This window comes from Vidua macroura, chromosome 1 (genome assembly GCF_024509145.1).
Source record: "Vidua macroura isolate BioBank_ID:100142 chromosome 1, ASM2450914v1, whole genome shotgun sequence".
Classification (NCBI taxonomy): Eukaryota; Metazoa; Chordata; class Aves; order Passeriformes; family Viduidae; genus Vidua; species Vidua macroura.
In genome coordinates, this window is record NC_071571.1 from 141,015,868 (window position 1) to 141,031,099 (window position 15,232).

Consider the following 15,232-nt stretch of genomic DNA (forward strand, 5'->3'; position numbering starts at 1 on the left):
ATTCCTGGAAGGACTTTGAGCTCAGAGTTACCCATATAATGTCCCAGCAAAACAATTTATCACTTATTGACAGGGAGAGAGAAATACCAAACTATGCTCAAGATTAGGCACTTGACTGATTTCAGTTCTTCCATGGATTTCTTGGGTTATCTCTGGCACATAACAATCCCTTTTACTGTTTGCACTCCAGGCTTGTTCAGTACTGTGCTGCGTTCTGGGTGTTACAGATCTGCTCTTCCCCAGATGTGCAGAACAATGGGTGTTTCTTGTTTCTCAGCTGGTCTGAAACTTGCTGCACACAGTGCAAGTACCTACCAAGGTTAAAGTCAGCTTTGCTCTCTGGGTAAAAGAGGTGTCACCCTTGCTGCATAAGGGACCTCAGCCTGTAAATTTTTTGGTTCCCCTACCCCCTTGGCATGCCAGATGCATCCAGGAGAGGAGTTCTCACACAGCAGGGCTTTCTGCTACCCACAGCTGTTTGTGTCCTTGGTGCAGCCCCTCTTCTTGACTCCAGTGATGCAGGCCTGTAGTTGAGCATCCTATTTCCTAGCTGCTGGTCTGTCTCTCCAGGTTCCTGAATGGCAGTAGCTAGCAGGAATATCTGTAGCAGTAGAATTTGGGCTCTCTGACTTGTATTTTCCCTGTTTAGCCCATTTAGCATTTCAAAGGAACATTCTCTTCTTCCAGCCATGTTACTGAGGTAAGAGGCCTGCATTCCCTGACACAAATTCAATTGATTTTCACTGACCTCCCTTGGGACCTCATTGCATCTTCTGAGTTTACTAGCCATAAAATAATACCTTTATTGAGAGGCATTTTTGCATAAGTCAACAAGAGCTGATGAGCTTATTACCATGTTAATCCAGTCACAGGATGTCTGTAATAACAGTTCTGCTATGGTTTCTGGTCTGTACTTTGAAATTTTGGTGGTCTTCAGTTTAGATTTGGGAAAATATCCTTGCAAAAATATTATCCTCACAGTACACATTGATTTAGTAAGCCTAAGAATATCCGTGCAATGGAGACACAGAAAATTAATCTGGATACAGTTTATTGATTGATGAAGTTTATTGATTGATATAGTTGATTGATATTAGCAAGGATGGCTTGTTTTTGAGTAAAAAGTACATCGGTTCTTTTGGGGATCCACACAGTAGTATCCCATAGACTTTGACCTGCATACATTTGTCCCATGGTGCATCCCAGCTCATCCATAACTGAGTGAGAAGCACAATTATGTCTGACTTCCATTTAGAGAGGGAGGGCTGTGATTTGCTGAGTTCTGAGTGCTTCAGCCCAAAAAGTGAGCAGCCTGACTGAGACAGGCAGGCTTCCACTTTCCTTATATGACTAGGGGCAGGTGAAATAAAAACTTGCCTGTATTCTGTGTTTTCCTATTTATAAGACCCAGTTTTATGCATTCCAGCAAGACAGAATCTCTCAAGGTTCAAGTGCACAGGCAGTTAGATATATTATTCATGTTTGAACACATTTTACTTTAAATTGAAATGCAAGTGAAATGGCTTGGCAGGCAGGGAGATTAGTCACTTCACAGCTTCTGTAGGTTTTATAAGGGATCTCTAGTGTTATGACAGATCAATACAAACACACAGATTTAATTTCTTCTGCAGTCTGGGGTACTATGGAGGCTGTGGCTCTGAATTTCTGGCCTGAATTTGTGGGCTGAAAGAGAGTCTCTGAGAGACATCATGTCGATTTCATCCCAGACCCTGAGCAATGTCTGTGTCTGTTCCCCAGAGTTTGCTTCGATCCCTGACAGTGTTAGTAAGATGTTAAGAGTATTGGGGATGTCCTTGTGCACCTTTGGTGCACGCTTAGTGGCCTTAGTACTTTCTGAATATATAAAAAAAGACTTCATAAAAGAGGCAGCCACAATATTTTATTTAAAACCACAGGGACACTGGTGAACTGTCATTTCTTTGGAAGCTTTAGGATTTCCTCTGTAGTGCACCAAGAGATGGTTTATGGCTCTATGTTCTGGTATCTCCTCACTTTGACTACATACATGGCTGTGGGCAAAAAAGGGGAGATTGTCACAGTGATGAGAACTGTTATCAGGAGCTGCTTTGAAGACACTCTCTAAATTTATTTGAAATGGCAGAATTCCTGCTCTCCTACAGCTACCAAAACAAAAATATCTTCATGCTATTTCCAGTATGACCCCATGTTTTAAAGGGTAATTTATCTCCTTTGAATATCAAGTAACAGAACGAAGTGATTGCGGAGCTGAAGCATAAATAGAAAGAGGAACAGGCAGCAGTGAAATGCTGACACTTCAGCTGAGACTTGGCAAGCCCAGCTGGAAATGCTTGTCCCAGCAACACACACTGCATTCACAGAGTACCTTCACGATTGCTTCTGTGTACAAAGTTCATATCCTCACTGACCTATTTTATTTTTTTGCTGACAGTGCGAAAGTTTAGTGTAAAGGACATTTTAAGTAGTTTTTCCCTGGGTGTGTATATATACACAAATGCCACCTTATATTCATTTATTTTGTAACGAATCAGGTGTGTAACTGACTTCTAAGTTTTAAACTTCAGTGGGACTTCTGCTTCTAAGTAACTGAGACACTTTAGAAAATGTGATCTTTTAGTAAGATGTCCATCTACCATCCTGTAGACAGGTCATATGCTTATGCTAGAATCACCAAACTTTGTGACCTCTGGGAGGATACAGAACTGTTCTATTTCAAACAGAAAGGGGCAATTCTACCTACCAGTGGAGGATGTAGGATGTCCCTTGAGAAGAGGTGTGAAAAATCTGTCCTCTTTGGCCACCATGAATTGTCCTTATCTTTGGCAAGATGCTTCTTTTGTCCATGTATGTTTCTCACAGAGGACATCATGACTAGTTTTCCTTGGAAATAAGTAAATCCTTTTCCTATAGAAGTTCCATAAATACATGAAACTTGTGAAAGAATTTTAAGATGGCAGAAACCATGCAGGGCTTTGCCTCTCTGCATATAGCTGCTAATTTTCAAGGGAACTAATACAGTTTTGTTCAGTTTACCCAAATTTGATAAAATTGTAGTGGTTCAATGAGTGCTGCCTGGCAGTGCTCTGGGATAGTCACTGCAACCAAGGGTGTTATGCAAGGTGTAACACATGAGCAGTAACCCATGAGCATGCCAGAACTCCTCAGCAGCAGTTGAGCATGCTGAGGCAGGACATGCATTGTGCTGTGACTAATTACATCATCAGTGTGTATTGTTCAATAATTAGTGAATTCTGATAGGGATTTCTATTTTAAGTGATCTCTTCACTGGTGTTTTGTTCTTCCATTAAAAAACACATTGTTTCATCCAAAGCATAGCAGACAGCAGGTTGAGGGAATTGGTTCTGCCCCTCTGCTGCACTCTGGTGAGACCCCACTGGAGTGCTGTGTCCAGCTGTGGGGTCCTCAGCACAGGAAGGACACTGACCTGTTGGAGCAGGTCCAGAGAAGAGCCCTGAAGATGATTAGAGAAAAAGAACATCCATTGTGAAAACAGAAACACAGACTGAGAGTGTCAGGGCTGTGCAGCCTGGGGAAAAGACCTTATTGTGGCCTTTCAGTACTTAGAGGGGGCTTAGAAGAATGACGAGGACCAACTTTTTAGTAGGGCCTGTTGCAATAGGACAGGGGTAATGGCTTAAATTAAAAGAGGTAAATTCAGACTAGATGTAAGGAAGAAATTTTTTGCAATGAGGGTGGTGAAATACTAGAACAGGTTGCCCAGAGAGGTGGTAGATGCCTCATCCCTGGAAACATTCCAGCTCAGCATGGAGGGGCTCTGAGCAACTTGATATAATGGAAGATGTCTCTACTCATGTTGGACTAAATGACCTTCAAAGGTCCTTTTCAACCCAAACTGTTTGTGTGTCTGTGATTCTATGGTTCTATTATATGTACATTTCATGTGTGTGTGTGATAGTCTCAGAAAGGCTAAAAGAGGTGAAAGGGTGGAACACATGAAAGTCTTCATACCATGTTGTTTATTTAGTGTCAGGGACCAACCTGTTCCTTGCACATTTTTTTTTGAGCCTTGCTAGGATAAGCATAGGGACTATATAGGATGTAGGAACTGGCAGATTAATTATTCAGAAAATTACCAGGAAGAGCAGGAGGTTTTTATTTTTTTTTCATTCATAGAACTCAAGATTGGATAATGCTTTTTAAGGTCTATGTTAGCCAAGCACAAACTAGTAGACTTAATAGAGGGACGAAGCTGGGTGAGATATTTGGACTGTGGTTCAGTTAATGATGTTTTCATCCAGCATGTTGGCCTTTTCTGGGGTTGGAAAGGAAAGCCAATTGTGCCGGCACTGTCTCATAAATCCTTACCCACTGGTTTAGAAAAGAGACAAGGAACTTCAGAATGCATAATGTCCCTGGTGGAAATAAAAATGTCCCCATTGGTGAAAACCAAAATGCAAGTTTCATGTAGCTGCAAGAGCAATTTCATCCCAAGTTAGTGCCTGATTCTTAATTTCTGGGCAAAAATTTAGATGTTTCCATTATCATGTAAGTGCCTAATGGCATCTCAACAAATGACATTGTTCGCAAAAGCTCTGAAAACATTTACTGCAAAGCAGGAGCAGTGTGTTCCAAGTTATCTTGTTCCATGCTATGTAGGAGGAAGACACTTCTGTTTGGAGCAAGTGTGCCTATATATTGTCAATTAGGATCAACTCCTGTTTAGACAAACCCCCAGGAAAACCATTCTGGCATGCATGCTTGCAAATACAGCCTTTATTAGTTGTAAGCATGAGTAAGGGCCATGGATATAATTTTGTAAATATTAAAGGCTTGCATATGCCTGTATTGCCTGTAGGCAATTGCTCAAATGCTCTGGATCTCACTTACAATGTTTTCCTCAGGTAGGGCAGACTGTGGCCTCACATGCAAAATCTGTCAGGTGATCTTGACTAATATTTGGAATTATAGATGGGTGAGGTAGTGGTACACACAAAATTGTTTTCTGGTGTTAAGCTATTAAGTTGCAGAAAGTGGGTCAGTATTTCAAAGCTTGTTGAATCAAACCCTATCACCCTTTCTTGTTTGCCTATCTTCTCCCCCTTCTCCTCTTGAACTGGTTAGGGTTTGTCAGTCAGCTAATTCTCTTGAACAGCTATTGAGAAAAACTTCCAGTGAGGAAAATGTGTTTGATGCCAAGTTAGGTGTTTTCCAGTCATCATACAGACTAGCTGACATAGAGTGATTAACATTACTTAAAGGGAAAACACCAAGGACTTTGGGTGAGAAGCCTACTTCTCAATGCCAAGGGATAAAGAATTTACCACTTCACTTGAGTATTGGTTCCAGTGTATAATTGTATTCACTGGTACATTTTATTCCTTTTTATTCCATTTGACTTGGCTTCTGATAAGTACTTCTGAGCACAGAAGCATTTTTTGAATTCCTGCCTGAACCTTTGATTAGCACACTGCAATATAGACTCAATAACTTTACCTGAGGCTTCTATATTTGTAATTTAAACTATGTACAGTGTCAATTTATTGAGCTACTTCTCCTCCGTAGAGTTTGATTTTTAGCAGATTTGCAGAGTTGAGGGAGCATTGACAAAGAGAACAGCATACACTACCAAAGAGAAAATCTGAAATTTTTTTGTGTTTGTTATTCCAAATAAATAAGCCTGGACATAATTCAGTATGGACATAATTGGCATAGATTGCAGAAGAAATTCACACATTCATGTGGAAATTCAGGTTTGTTAAGGATTATATGGTCATGTTTTTTTCACTTAATGATTTTGTATCCTCTTAGGAATTTTGGATCCACTTAAATGAGTGGAAATAATTCAGATCATGAAATACCTATGAGTTTTATAAATATAGACAAAAAGGTATACAGAGACACCCTTTTTCTGAGTGAGCCAAAATATTCTAGTGGGAACCTGTGTCTTTTGACAGGAATTGAAATACTTATAAGCCCACCAACTGCAGGAAAGCCTGAAGAAGAAATAAATGCTCATTTCTGGGGCTCTTAACTACTGGCTTGTTTGTGAAATGTCAGACCAGTCCTGATATGCTCCTATGCAACATGTGGACAAAGAATTTTGTAGAAGGGGTTTTTTCCTCTTGTGTCAGATGAACTCCATCCATTTAGACTTAACACCGCTGACTGAAAGCTGGATTGAGCTGTCTGCCTTTGTATGATAAACTCTTTCTCTAGTTTTGTTTGTGCAGGTTATTTTGTGACATAAGACCAGATGAACATTAACAGAACCTGGAATGTATTTTAATTGTAAAGCTCCATCAGACATATTGATAATTGCATATTTTATAATTAAAACTGTGAATGCTTTCTTTCTAAGCATAGTGACAGCTGTTAAAGCACATCTGGAAATATGCTTTAAGCAAAAATATTTTAGCACAGAGAATTTCACAATCTGTGGGCTATTTATCAGCATTTCTGTACAGAATACTAATCTGATTTATCAGTATTTTTAATATAAAAGTCTTGCCGTTTTTTTTAAATGATATTTACAAATCTGGCTTTGAATTCACATCATAAATTGGCAATTCCAGTGTACTTCAAAGCTAAATGCTGCACAACAAAGCATTGCTTTGCTACTATTTTTAGGTAGAAGCCTATATAAGTCTTGTCTGATACCCTCATAAATTTCCTTCATTGATTTCAGCCAAATACTTTCTCTTTTTATTATTTTAAATAGAAATTATTTTTTTATACTGGAATTTCATTGAGAAGAAAATTTTTCATGCTCCTGCTCCGTGCTTCTTGAGGCTCATGTCATGTGCTATTACCCTTGTACCATTTACAATTATTACAGCATTACACATGACTCTTTGCTGTCAGTGAGAGTGTTTACAAGATAGGACCCTGGTCACTTGGAAATGAACAGCAATGTTTCTGTTTTTTATAGAAGCCCAAGCATTGTTGTTTCTGCACTTTCCTCAGAACTGTCATATGAACATTACAAAACCAAATTTTCTGATATGATTCATTAAAATGGAACAAGAAAGCATAAAACTTCAAACAACTTTAAAACTTCTAACTGCTAATTTATTGCTGTTGTTGCTTATTTTTTTTGTTTGGAAAAAAATGACTAAACATAAAGATGCAGAAACTTAAAACCTCAAGGTATTACTTTAATCAGGATCTTGCATTCTGACCCAAGCATCTCAACCAACTTGCTTTCAGGATGATGAGGGAGATTTTGCAGAGAGCATTTGTCAACAGATGCCTAAGTGAGAAATCAGTTTCCTTTATTTGGAGTAGGAGGCAACTTTTTAATGATAGATTACACTGTGTTGGAGCAGCTTCACACCTGAATTTTAAATCATAAGTGCTATCCTTGTTGTGCAGTTGGAGGCAAAATGCAGTTACGCAACCAAGTGAGAAGCTACAGCTGCAAAAACAAATTAGATTAAAAAAAAAATCTACAGCAATGATACTATAAAATAATATGGAACACATTAGTGGTAATGTGGGAAAATTAATTCCAAATTATTGACAGTTTAATTGACCTACGGGAAGTATTTTAATTGACTTAATATGCTGTGCTGTTCTTCAGTTTTTTAAATTTTCCACTGAGCAGAAAACAAGTTTTTCCAATTATGGGGTTTAAAGCTGTAACAAGTGGTTGCTGTGGGTTCCCTGGTTGTGAGATGCCAGCACTGGATGTGGGACTTTTCTGCCCAACACCTGCAAAGCCCATGGTGTGAGCAGAGCGTGGGTGCCACTGCTCCACTCTCATCCTAAGCTTGCTGTCACAGAGGCTCTTTGCAAATGATACTTACTCAGTGATTTGACCCCCAGGCTCCGACTGCATGAAGAAAAGGTCATTAAGGATCGGCGACACCACCTCAAAACGTACCCGAACTGCTTCGTCGCCAAAGAGCTGATTGACTGGCTGATGGACCACAAAGAGGCCTCCGACAGGGAGACAGCCATTAAACTGGTGCAGAAATTACTGGATCACAGCATTATCCACCATGGTAAGTGCAGTATCACCTGCTAAAAACTTCTAAGCTAAATTTATTGACTGCTGTGAGACAAAGGGAAATCCCACTCCTGTTCTTCAGCCAGGTGTAGGACAGGTAGGATTCTTTCTCTGCCAGATATGGAGCATCTCTTGAACTGTGCTGCTATGCAAGGTCACCTGTGTCCTGAAGGAGATGAGAGCCTGAACAGGTGTGGAGTGATGTTCCCCATGGCAGGGGGCAAACTTACTGGAGAGTGTGATGCTGCTTCCCTGTCTCCAGAGCAGCCTCAGCTGGATCGTGTTCCCCCTCGCCCTGCAGACCTCATTTCCCTGCTCCTAAGAGCACAGTTCTCCATCTGAAAAACCCATCTAAAAAAATCAGCCAGAAAAAAAAAAAAAAAAAAAAAAAAAAAAAAAAAAAAAAAAAATCTCATTTTTCTCACATGGATTAATTCATTAATTCCCTGGCCCTGGCCCTCACAGCAGCTGCACAAACATTAGTGCTGGTACAGCTGCAAGAAAGTTAGTGGTCTGGCTGTGCCCTGATTAATTTTCTCCTAAACTTATTGTCTATTTGAGATCTGTTCCTTTCAGCTTCTTGAATAACAATTCATGCTGATGAAAAGACTTCCAATTCACTGGTAGCATTTAGTTGCCTTTTGGGGCACAAAGAGGCTGGAAAGCACACGAGCAAAGAAGATCCAAGGCCTCAATTTCAAGCCTTTAGTATTACCCATTTCACAATGGCAAATGCATCTTTTGTTTCTTTTTAAAGAGAAAACTGAGTGATTATGGACAGACGAATGTTGACTTTATGCAGAGGTCATTGTATGTGCAGCAATGCTGCTGCTGTCTGCAGTACATTAACAACACCTTAATTAAAGTCAGAAATGCACATATTGAATGAGTGCCACCTCTACAGCTTCTGCTTGGCTATTAAATGAAAATTCTGGGTTGTTATGGAAACTGGGACTCAAGGTAGATAGTTAAAGAATAAAGTAATTATAGGGTATTCAAATCTGTCTACTTAATCCTCTATTGAGAAAATGTCAGTGAAGAGTTGCGTGCATGCCTGAGTGACTTAATTTAATTGAGCAATAGATATTTTATTGCTGAATGCTTGTTGAAAGCTCTAACAGCCTTCAAGCATTTTCTACCCTACCATCCAATTGAAAACTGTAGAAGAAATTTTATATATATGTGTGAAGATATTAGAAATGGAACAGGTGTTCCTTGAAAATGTTCATGTATTGCACTCTAATAAAATACTTCGTGAAGTGAGCTTGGGCAGGTGAATTCAGAGAGGTTCTATCAGGTTCTGCAGGATGCTTAGAACATTCTTTCAAGTGCCGTGTCAAAAGGGACACCAGTTCCTGTTTCTGTGGTGCAGAAGTTCCCCCATGTATGTGGGTTGACAGCTGCGTTAGGAGCACCTTGCTTGGCATAGCTTTCCCATCAGTTTATGCCCTTGATGGGGTTTTCTGCTGCATTTACAAAGGCCCATGATCAGCTGCTGTTCTACAAACCTAATCTGGCATTTTTTGGTGTTCTCATGTTGTACCTACCATTTGCTAGCTGGCATGGCAGAGCAATTGAGACAGTTTTAAGAAGGCAGAAGGCTTTGGTTTTAACTGTTTCTTTAGGAACTCTCAGGTTTCCTACAGCACTGCTAACCAGTATGAATAACTTTAAGAAGTTTGGCAAACCTTAAATTATTGGGCATTCTACTCTGTGGCCTTTTAAACAAACAAGACAACAGACTGTTTTCATCAAAAGATTTTGGGGTATGTAGTGGATGGATGCTTTGTTGCTCTTTATGTTTGCAGTAATACTTACAAAACTGATGGACACTTCTCTCCCTCACCAGGAAATTTGGTTACCTCTAAATGTTTTCTCCAGCCTTTCATTAGAACGGAACAAAACTGTGTGCTGAGAAATACAGGGGTTAGACCCTACACATGCTTGCTTTGAAGCTCAGCAGTGGTACCTGCTAAATTGGTCCTCAGCTACTTAACACGTGTGTGAATTTTTTTGTTTTTTTTGTTTAATTATTTTATGTTTCAGTCTGTGATGAGCATAAAGAATTCAAGGATGTCAAACTGTTCTACCGCTTCAGAAAAGATGACGGGACGTTTCCACTGGACAATGAGGTGAAGGTGTTCATGAGAGGACAAAGACTGTATGAAAAGTATGTTGCATTCAGTATTCCTAAAATGTTGACAACAGTGCCATGTGAGACAAATAATACTTGTTAATCTATTTCTGAATCGTCAGAGGCTTTCAGTTCATACAGGAATGGATCTGGGCAATTCCATTACTTCAGTTGGGAGTCCTTCCCTCTCCTATTTTTCTTTTGCTTTTCTACCATATTCACTTGAGGCATTTTGTTTAAAATCTGATGCCCCAGATTGTAAACACATCCTATATGAGAATTCAATGTGAATTTAAGCCCTTGAAATCTATTCTGTAAAAATAATTACATATTTGTCAAAATAATTCAAATAATTACAGAATTATTTTATACGTAAAAGCATAATTATAATTCCTAAAACATTATTGAACAAGCAGCCACATGTCTGTGGAGACTCCGTATCTACAGCTTCACAGGGAGGCACAATTTTAAATCATCAGTGAGATGAATCTTCAGTGTTCCAGCCTGCAAAGTTTCAACATCAGAAAAGTTATGTTAAAAGCAATTCCAAAAAAATCACCAAACCAACCAAGAGCATCTGATTATCTGACTTAAACAGATTATTATGCTGAGATACTAAATAGCCCACTGGATTACTTCCATCAAGTAACTAGGTATCTTAACAATACTTCCTAATATTAAATTAAAGACATTTTTATTCAGGATGTAGAGATTTTGACATGGTACTTTTAAGCAGAGAGAAGAATATGCATGTTGGCATATGCTACAAATTAATGCAAAAGTTGTGATGTGTTGTTTACCAAAAAGCTTGAAGTATTGCTCTAGACTGAATACCACCTACTCTCCTGCTTGTTTGGAGCAGAGGCGTGCAGCAGCCAGGAGAGATGCTGTGTTTTCTCGATGACGGAAATTTGTTTCCTTCTGAGAAGAAAGCACTCAGGAAACTCACAAGTTTAAAAGCTGGTAATAAATATTATTTTCAAGGTTAGCTGGCTCTGAAGATCAGTTTGGTGAAAGAGCAGTGAACCCAAAATATAAACAAATACTTGTAAATGCCACTCCTCTTGTTACACCCATCATATAAAATTCCCCAAGACACAGTGGCTGTGACTATTTAAAGTAAAAATATAATAAATTGTATAAGACATAAGAAAATGCATCACTGGAGAAAATCCTCCATTCTATGCACTGGCACAGGTGAAATGAATCAGCTACCTTCAAACTCTTCTGTGCCTTACTAAGCACAGCATTTGCTCTTTAGACTTAGTAAACATGCAGTGTCTACAAGCCCGACCCATACTCTGAAAAGCAGATTAGAGTGTCTACAGTGCTTTTTTTAGTCTATATTTCTATTTCAATTATCCATAAGAAAAATAATTCTTGTTGGCAAGGCTGATGTCAGTCTTCTGCATGAAAGGAGCCATAGAAGAAAGAACTCTGTTCTAATAGTGTCTGCTTCCATCACCATTTCTCTGAATGGAGAACTATCCCCAAACCAATGTCTGTGATCCACTTTGTCTAACTCTGTAGTAGCAGAAAAACATTCACAGCTGTAGAGAGTGCTCCTATCTTGGCAAAGGAGTTAATGCCAAAAGCAGCACCTGTATCTGAATATAACTGCATCTTTGAGAGGTGCTTGCTCCTAGGCAACGTATTTGAAGGGTTCAGAAACTTTTAAAAACAGCCCTGAGTGCTAAATATAGTATAAATTAAAAATACCTGTCATTTCAAAACCAGTATGTGACAGTCAAAGGTAGTCAAAATTCTCCATGCATCATCGGAAGTATTTTATATTCTTGGGAGATAAGAAGGCATACCTGGGCTATCTGGGCTTCACTTTGTTTATTTTAGCAAACCTCCTGTGCAGAGATTTCAGACTTTGTTAGTTTCCTTGCCTATTCACCTTTATTAGCAACACCTTCACAATTTCTTTGGATAACCTTTAAACTCAAAATCTTATGCTGAAAGTCAGGAAGAGCTCTGCAGTGAAATGTGTGATTGTGTAATATATCAGTTGTATCAGTTTGCTAATAGTCTTGAGAAAGAAAATATTAATTCAGTGCTATTAAAATAATTACTAAATGGCAGCAACCAGAGAAAAGTATTCATGCACAAACATTAAGTCATTTACCAGCACATTCAACTTGTTTATCAAAATGCCTATGGGCCTGGTTGCAACAGAAATGCAGCTATGCCAAAGGAAATCTATCCAAATCCAACACATTTTGAATATCTGTGACTAATTTTGTGGAGTTTGCTGATCTTCACTAGGCTTTGCTAATTTAAGATAGACATTATAATTATTTCCTGATCTTTTCCATTCTCTGATTGGGGCTGGAGTACCACTAGGTTCAGAAGCCAGGGTAGTTTGTGCTTGCCAAAATTGCAGACAATACCCAGCACCAGTCCATGCAGATCTGTACCCTCAGTGGGTAAAATGAACAAAATGCTTTAGGAGGATCAACAGGTTGTTGCATGGATGTCTTAGGCAGGTTCCTTACATTCAGACAGCTGTTTTGGGTAAATGCCTTGTTCTCTGTCCTGGGACATGCGAACATCAGGGCTGTCCCTCTGCTGAGGAGTTCCCTTTCCCGTCTCTCTTCTGCATGACCATGAAGCTCCTCATAACCTGAACTCTCCTTTCTTATGTATTACCCCCTTCACCCACTGTGGGCATCTTTGGTGGCTGTACCTGTGGGATTAGAAGATTTAAAATCAGTCTCTGATTGTATTCTCCCTTCATTTGCACTGAAAATCATTAATCAGTTCAGATTCCCAGCACATTGTTGGAAACTTTGGTAATCCTTTCTGTGAACGTGCTTTGAGGTTGAGGTTTATAACTAGAGATGAAAACCACTGGATTTCCTACAGTCTTGTCTGAAATTGTTGAATAGTTTATAAGATCTAAGGTTGGTATCAGCTTTCAAGCTCTACAGGACTGCCCAGATAAGTTGAATGAGATAAACATGTTTCCTGTTCAACAAAACTCTCCATGCAAATCTTTTATAAATCCAGCACAGACCTTTTGTAGCTTTAAAAAAAAATCAAATTGTTGCAGGCACCTTATTTTTATGATGTTTGCTATTCTCAGTAGGGTTTGGTCAGACACACAAGATTGTTGTTTCTGGTGCAGTCATGCATAGGAGCTATAAGTCATTTCATGATGCTGACATCAACTGAGATTTTTGAGCCAGATTTCACAGTGAAAGAAGTGCAGATTTATGGTTTTAATTTCAGGAAATCTTTCAGATAATTTTGAGACTGCATTCTTGGAATCACTTTCAGTTTAACTCATCAGTGGTTGAGTTGCTTTTATCCTCTGGTGCAGTTATTTTGATAAAAACAAGCTTAAAGATTTCTTTTGAAAAGGAGTTTGAATTTCAGTGTTTGGATAAATACACTCCTTTAATGCAGGATAACACCAGTTTTAGCAAATAGTACGTTTTGGCATTAACAGCCTCATGTTTTTTTTGGAACAAGGAGAAAATGGAAGAGTAAAAGGAAGTTTCCAGTTCTGTCTAACGAAAGACCAGGTTTTTGATTGATGTAAATTGGTACAGTTTTGTTGACAGCCATGGAGTTACAGTGATTTACTTCAGTGAGTGACGCAAGTCCATGGATTGCTGTGTCTGGGCTTCTTAAACTGGCAATTTGTCGTGTCTGTTTGTTCACAAGTCCAAATCCTTTGCAGTGCTATTCTGGGCTTATGCAGAAGGGTGTGAAATGTCAAACTGAGTGTTTTTCCACTTGATATTTTTCCAGATTTCTTTTGTGTTTCTGTAAAAATCTAACCATTAGCACTGCCTTTTCAAGGACCTTTCTATCTGCAATTTCAATGAGGCGGTCAACTAATTATAGACTCATCAATGAACAATTAATGCAATCTTAAGGTTTTTTTATTTGGTGCCTGCAGAGCCTGGGTAACCAGTTCTGGGTAGCCATGCAGCAGATGGTAGAAAAGACACAAGCTTTGGGTTTGCATTTTTTTTCTGGGGGGGAGTGGAAAGCCTGGTGAATGAGACACATTTAAAGATAGCCCCTTGGAGCATAGTAGGTCTGTATTAGAGGTGGTGAGTGTGGGACAAAATGCTGTGGGACAAGATGCTTGTAAATTAAAATATTAAAAAATAATGAAGTCTGGAAGAATTCTGGGGTCAATGCATTGTCCTCAGCTAATTTGGCTTTCTCAGTTCTTACTCAGCTCAGAGGTGCTGGCAATGACACACCATCTAAACAAGCAGTTTGTTGTGCTACCACCGACACACAGCTGTGGCTGAGCAGCCTTGGCCTGGTTTGATGATCTGCTACCTGGTGGTCAGATCCAGTAGGTTCAGGCCTCAGGTTAGTGCTCATCAAAGTCAAGAGAAGAGTCTTTTAGGTGAAATAACAGAGCTTGGACCATGTCAAACCTCTTCACTGTGATTTCAAATAAAATTTTCTCTCTGCGTTCCTATGGCACAGATTTTTTTGCTGCTTCCCAAAGGAGATGAAGTTATATTCCATAAACTCTGGACATGCTGTCAGTTCAAGAAGCAGATAGCTCATGTATGGATTTACTTGAATTTCAGTTCCTTTATCAGAAGGGCAAAGATTCAGCACTTCCAGAATATGACTGCTGTAGTTCAGATGTGCCCTTATTTCCAAATAGTTGGTGAAGGGAAGGGACCTGTTACTCTTACTTGGAAAAAACATTTCTTGAATTATTTCTCAGAAAGTCTTACCACTAGTCCTATTATTAGCCTATAATAAATAATATAGTTATGAAAAAAATAGGTTAATAAGGATGCTATAGTGCTCAGTTTCCTCCCAAAAAGTGGAATTCTGTATTGCAAAGAAATGATTCTCATTTCTTCTTTAAAACTGCCTTTTGCATCATCAAAATATTGAGGCTTTTTTTTTTTTTTTAAGACTATGTCATTTGCATAGGTATCTTGAATAGAAAAGAGTTTTATTAGTATCCTTCAGCTACTCACATGCCAGTTGCTAGGAGATTTTGGGACATCTCATGGTGTTCCTCTGGCTGGTGTTACAGAGAGCCAGCTGAGGCACAGAGAACTGTGAGCCTCAGATGTTAAAATGTGCTCAGGTTCATGTGCAACTCGCTGGCT

The 15,232-nt window shown here is 39.1% G+C and overlaps 1 protein-coding gene across 1 annotated transcript in view; it reads left to right on the top strand.

Moving 5' to 3' along the window:
* Positions 1–15,232, top strand: part of DEPTOR (DEP domain containing MTOR interacting protein) — a 77,915-nt gene that overhangs the window by 16,936 nt on the left and 45,747 nt on the right. Inside the window, exons 3-4 of the mRNA XM_054000922.1 lie at positions 7,807–7,985; positions 10,037–10,160. Of these exons, the coding sequence (XP_053856897.1) occupies positions 7,807–7,985; positions 10,037–10,160 (303 nt within the window). The remainder of the gene's footprint in view (positions 1–7,806; positions 7,986–10,036; positions 10,161–15,232) is intronic.